Source organism: Juglans microcarpa x Juglans regia, chromosome 6S, assembly GCF_004785595.1.
Source record: "Juglans microcarpa x Juglans regia isolate MS1-56 chromosome 6S, Jm3101_v1.0, whole genome shotgun sequence".
Lineage (NCBI taxonomy): Eukaryota > Viridiplantae > Streptophyta > Magnoliopsida > Fagales > Juglandaceae > Juglans > Juglans microcarpa x Juglans regia.
Window position 1 is genome coordinate 7,629,829 of NC_054605.1, and position 5,471 is coordinate 7,635,299.

The window sequence follows — 5,471 nt, forward strand, 5'->3', positions numbered from 1 at the left end:
AGATTACAGTTAGAAAGAAGTTTCAAACATAGTGGGGCTGACTCTAGATAATTCAACTGCTCCATTCAACCTTTTTCATTTTGTGTGACTTCTATATAAAACTTGACTCTGAATTCAAACCATTGCCTTTGCTTGTTCTTTTCATTTACGATGAATATATGCAAGACAGCATCTAAGTTTGAACGTCAACAGAAGAACAAACAAACAATACCTTTTTTTTTTTAAGTTTGAATATAATTTAAATAATTAAATTTATTTATTCACATCCGTGTAAGTTTTTTGGACGAGTGACAGTTAACAAACTTTCGGATTGAAATTAAATTACAACTTCACAATTTATTTTATTTAATTTATCTCTACGAAACTTGGCTTTAATTTGTCATGGCATAGCCTATTGTTTAGAGGGTTATGATACGCGCATAAAAAAATAGTATCTTCAAATTCTTAAGATTTTTTATTTTTTAATTATTATTTTTTTATAGACATCCATCTTTTAATTATTAAAAATGAAAAATAGTGCTTTCTATTTTGTTAGGATTGAAAATAAGTTATGTGATATAATTTTGAAGAATAAATATTAACAATATATATTTAGAGTAATGTTACATATCATACTCTTATCTTAATTTTATCACACTATATAAGATGTGACACTTTAATCATGCATCCTTGGATGATCTTTTATTTTTTTAAAAGAATAAATATAAAGATTGATTGACAATGCCACCTCATCATAGTTGGATGAAACTAAGATGAAAGTGTGGCATGTAGAATTTTTCTATATAGAAGTAATACAACTATAAAACCATTTTATAAAATAAACTCATAAAATGACGTGATTCATACGGTAAATTAAATCTATTATATATTAAAAATAAGTTTATAATCAGACTTATCATATTAAATTTTATTAATTTATTAATTTATGCCTAGTTTAGTTATACTGATTTGATGAAAATTGAAAATTGAATAAAATATTATTATAATATTTTTTTAATAATTTATTTTTAATTTAAAAAAGTTAAATTTTTTATTAAATTTTATATGAAAATTTTAAAAAATTATAATGATAAAATAAGATGATTTGTAACCAGCTCTGTCCTTAATTTTATAAAAATTTCTCTATAGAAACATAGCATTTCTTTTTTATATTATTCCTTAAAAAAGTAATACAATCACTTTGGAAGACTTGTTCCAACTTTCACTTTTTAAAGAAGTTTGTAGAGAGTGGCAATACTGTGATTTGAAAGTGGAAGAGGTTGGGAGTCGAGTCGGACAATCTACCCAAACTTTGTTGCAGCGGACGCTTCTTTTTGTTTTGTTGTAGTTCAGATTAGTAGTGTATTCTGATTTCCGAACATCAGCCAGTCCACACAAACACAGACTGTCTCTCTCTCTCTCTCTCTCTCTCCGTTGCAAAGACTTTTTACCTGATAAAGGAGACTAGACAAATCAACGAGCTATTTTTGGGTGTGAATTTGAAACCAGAACCAAGAAATAAAATATAGAAATCGCGCATTGCGGGATCAGGGAGAGAAATGGGTTCTGGGGCTGCCAGTTTCTTCAAGGTGCTTCTCAATAATTTTGATGTTCTTGCTTGGTATGCTTTCTTCCACTCTTCTACTTACTTTACCAAAAATAAAAGAGAAGAACAAAAAAAAAAAGATGGATTTTTCTGGGTTTGATAAAGAACAAGTGGATGCTGCCAGTTTCTTTTATTAGAAAGTTACGTTGTGGAACAATGGCAACGAAAGCTGATTTTTTTTTTTTAATAGTTCCAATTTGTTTTGGGATTACACTATGGCCGCGGCTTAATTTTTAGGTTAATGTGGCAGAGCTGGTGCTTGTTTATTTTCTTCTTCATTAATTTGTTTCATTGGTTTGATTTGCAGGCCTGTGGTTAGCCTTGTTTATCCTTTGTAAGTGGGATTCTTCTTTTCATTTTTATTTTAATATATATCTTTTTCGAATTATAATATCTCGCATTCCTTTATTTATTATTATTTCGTTTTTTACATTCTTTGGGTGGCCTAGATTTTCTTTGATAATTGGTATTGAACATATAACAAATTTGTTTCGATGGTTCGTGTGGTTTTTTATTTTTCGACAGATATGCCTCAATTAGGGCAATTGAAACTAAATCCCCTGTTGATGATCAACAATGGCTTACTTATTGGGTTCTCTATTCAATGATCACGCTCTTCGAGCTCACCTTTGCCAAAGTCATTGAATGGTGAGCAGCAATATAATAGGGCTTGTTTTCCTGTTGCCTTGTTTCCTTTATTGGTTGGACGGCAGGAATTTGGTTGAGTATGGCTTATGCTTAAGCTTAGATTCAAGTGCTATGGTGGTGAATTTGTTGCAACAGATTACATCCTTGGATTTGGTTTGAAATGTCTTCATTACAATGAGTTGTGTATATACTTAAATTGCCATTCGACTCGGTTAAAGGCATGCATGCACATGTACGCTCATGTTGATTTCCTCTCCATTATTTTTAATTTTTAAACAATTTCTGTTCAGAAAATCTATATATTATTTTGCAACTTAATGCAAAATATGGGTATTGAACTTGGCGCATCTAACCTATAGGTTTCTCATTTGTAACTTTCTTCAAGTACTGAGCTCCATTTGGAACTATCAAATATACTTTTCAAGAAACCATTTCTGAAAATACAAATGGAACCCTCATGATGTTGTTGAATTGTTTCACCAGCTGATCAAAATGCTTTAATTTTCTGCTAATTTTGGTAGTTTATAGAGCTCTAATAGAATTAATAATGAAAGAAAAAGGAAAAAGAAAACAAAAGAAAAGGGTGTTGTGGTGGAAGTTATTTTTATTATCTGCAAGACTTTTTCGACTTAAGCTGTCTTTATATGGAACCTAAACTTTAATAGGTAAATTAAATTGCATTTGTCCACCCTAAACTATAAGCTCATTTGCAATTTGAAATGTTCCCCTTAATGTTAAATTTAAGATTAACCTTGTAAACTGTCCTGATTAGTTGTAATGCCACCTCACTGGAAAGGTTTTCCCAATCCCCATCATATTTGATCTTTGTATTTATGCTGTAAATTTTATGTTTTGGTATAATAGAAATTGAAAAAGCTTTAGTGGCAGTCGACACTGCAATTAACTCATAGCTCAGGGGCTTTAATTTAAAACATAGCTTGAACATTGCTACCGACCACATAGTTTAGGGTGGGAAAATTCATTTTATCATGTGTATGAACTCATGTTCCATAATGTTGTCTTTGTAGCTCTAGGCATTGGCTTAGGGGTGGGATCCAATTGGGGGCATATCTTCGGTTCAAAGCCTATATGTAGGGAAAAAAACAAAAGTACTGCAGTGTGCTTTATTGTGCATAGAGCTCTGTCAGGGATTACTTAGCTTAATCTGTGGCAGGATTCCTATCTGGGCATATGCAAAGCTGATCTTAACATGCTGGTTGGTCATTCCTTACTTCAGTGGCGCTGCATATGTTTACGAACATTATGTGAGACCTTTCTTTCTCAACCAACAAACTATAAACATATGGTATGTCCCAAGGAAGAAGGATATCTTCAGTAAGCCAAATGACATTCTAACTGCTGCAGAGCAATATATTGCTGACAATGGAACCGAAGCATTTCAGACGATGATTAACAAGGTATATGCAACCATATTTGTTTAGGAGAATTATATATTAGGCAACATTTTGAGAGTATATTGGTAAAGATGAAAAGACTGGCTTACTTAGCAGTATACAGATATCACGTCTGATCTGTTTCTGTAAGTAATAACTAATGTTTGTCGAAGCTGGTTTATTGTTTCTTTTATCTTGTTCTGCAGGCTGACAAGTCCAGGAATGAAGTTCACCCGATTTATGAAGAGGACTACAGATATTGAGCATTGTATCTCAATATGTTATATGTTTTCAATGTCCAAGTTTGTTATGAAAAAAAATGATGTTCGCTGTTATTAGAGTTTTTCTTTCGAGATTCGTACTCAGTTTTTCTGTTTCTTATTTGAAGCAATCTTTGGTTTGTAAAACGATGGTGAATGTTCTTAGTTTGCTTTATGTATCACTTTTTCTTCTTTTTCCCCATCAGCAGGATTCTATAATACTTGCATGCTGATTCTCCTCTTTGTTTTCAACCAGAGTATCAATTTGATGCAACATTTCAGTCTTTTGAGAGAGGTTCTCCAGCTCATTATAAGCTGAATTCACTTAGTTATATTTGGATTAACAGCCGGAAACCTGCTTGCAATGCCAACTTAAATTAGTTATTAGATTATTAAATCTATCATTTTTTTATTCAATGGGTAGTTAACCTAGTATTTTGTCCATGTAAATATGGCCTTCTCCAAGGGTTTAATCGGTCCGGTCCGATCGGTGCATAGAATGATTTTTGGACCGGACCAAAAATTTTGGCCCACCCTTTTCCCGAATTGAGGTTATCCCTATAGACTAGACTTGACCATTAGCTATCAGTCCGGTCGGTCTATTGGTTCGGGCTAGAATAAAATGAGTCAAACGTAAAAAAAAAAAAGTCCATAATCACTTCTAAAGTGTGTTTTCGGCTCAACTATACAAAAAAGTCACAATTTTTATATTTTTGAATATCAGCTATTCACTTTTATTTGCACATTTTATACTTGAAAATAGCCTAAAAGGAAGTTGGGAAAATTATCAAAATTGTCCATATCCATCCATGAGAATTAGCAATTATCAAAATAAAGTTAAAACAAAAAATTGAAAAAATGAAATTGAAAAATGCAACATCATCCAAACTCCAAATACATATGGTCAATGGTGATAGGTTAGATGAAAATTACATAATTAATTTATATAACTACTATATAAAATAATTTATATATATATAATATTTTAGAAAATTATATATATACTTCGTTTAGTCCAATCCGGACTGCACCGTTAAACTTACACTCCTAGCTTCTCTTCCATTATGATACCATCAAGTCTTAGCAATTTGCATGTTATTAGCTCAGGTAGCATCATCTTTTCCTTACCTCTCTTCTCGCTCTGGTTCCCCTTCAACTAGGGCCCTTCAGTCTTTCCCCCATATGTCCCATGTCCATAGTGCATAATTAGGGCTTGTTTGGAAACACAAATAATCGCATCTCATATCAAAATTTATGATAATTTTCTTCTCAAATATCACTCGAATACAAACACTTTTCAATTTTTAAATTATCAACTTTTTCATCTAATCATTATCTAATTATTACAATTTTTTCAAACTTCCAGACAAAACACAAAAAACAATACAATGTTTTCAAATTTCAAAATACAAATAATATCAAAATATTATATTATTATAATATTTTAACTTTATAATATTTTTATGCAACTTTTTCTCTCTTATTTTTCAAAACCCAATAAAACATCTTAATTCAAACAATTTCATTACTACTCACAATTTTTTTTCTCTCCTTTCACAACTATTCATAGAATTTTCATCTCAT

General features: G+C 31.2%; 1 protein-coding gene across 1 annotated transcript; it reads left to right on the forward strand.

Annotated features, from left to right (window-relative positions):
• Positions 1-1,228: 1,228 nt before the first annotated feature.
• On the forward strand, positions 1,229-4,128 carry LOC121236800 (HVA22-like protein a). The gene is made up of 5 exons (XM_041133262.1): positions 1,229-1,600; positions 1,893-1,919; positions 2,111-2,233; positions 3,408-3,651; positions 3,834-4,128. Exons 1-5 carry the CDS (start codon positions 1,539-1,541, stop codon positions 3,888-3,890), a joined length of 513 nt encoding a protein of 170 aa, XP_040989196.1. The 5' UTR covers positions 1,229-1,538; the 3' UTR covers positions 3,891-4,128.
• The last annotated feature ends 1,343 nt before the right edge of the window (positions 4,129-5,471 follow it).

What these genes read in the sequence shown, in the direction of transcription:
- LOC121236800 (XM_041133262.1), top strand. Translation starts at nt 1,539, where the DNA reads ATGGGTTCTGGGGCTGCCAGTTTCTTCAAGGTGCTTCTCAATAATTTT. An exon ending in AATTTTGATGTTCTTGCTTG is followed by an intron (nt 1,601 to 1,892) that starts GTATGCTTTCTT and finishes TTTGATTTGCAG; the next exon opens with GCCTGTGGTTAGCCTTGTTT. An exon ending in TTTGCCAAAGTCATTGAATG is followed by an intron (nt 2,234 to 3,407) that starts GTGAGCAGCAAT and finishes AATCTGTGGCAG; the next exon opens with GATTCCTATCTGGGCATATG.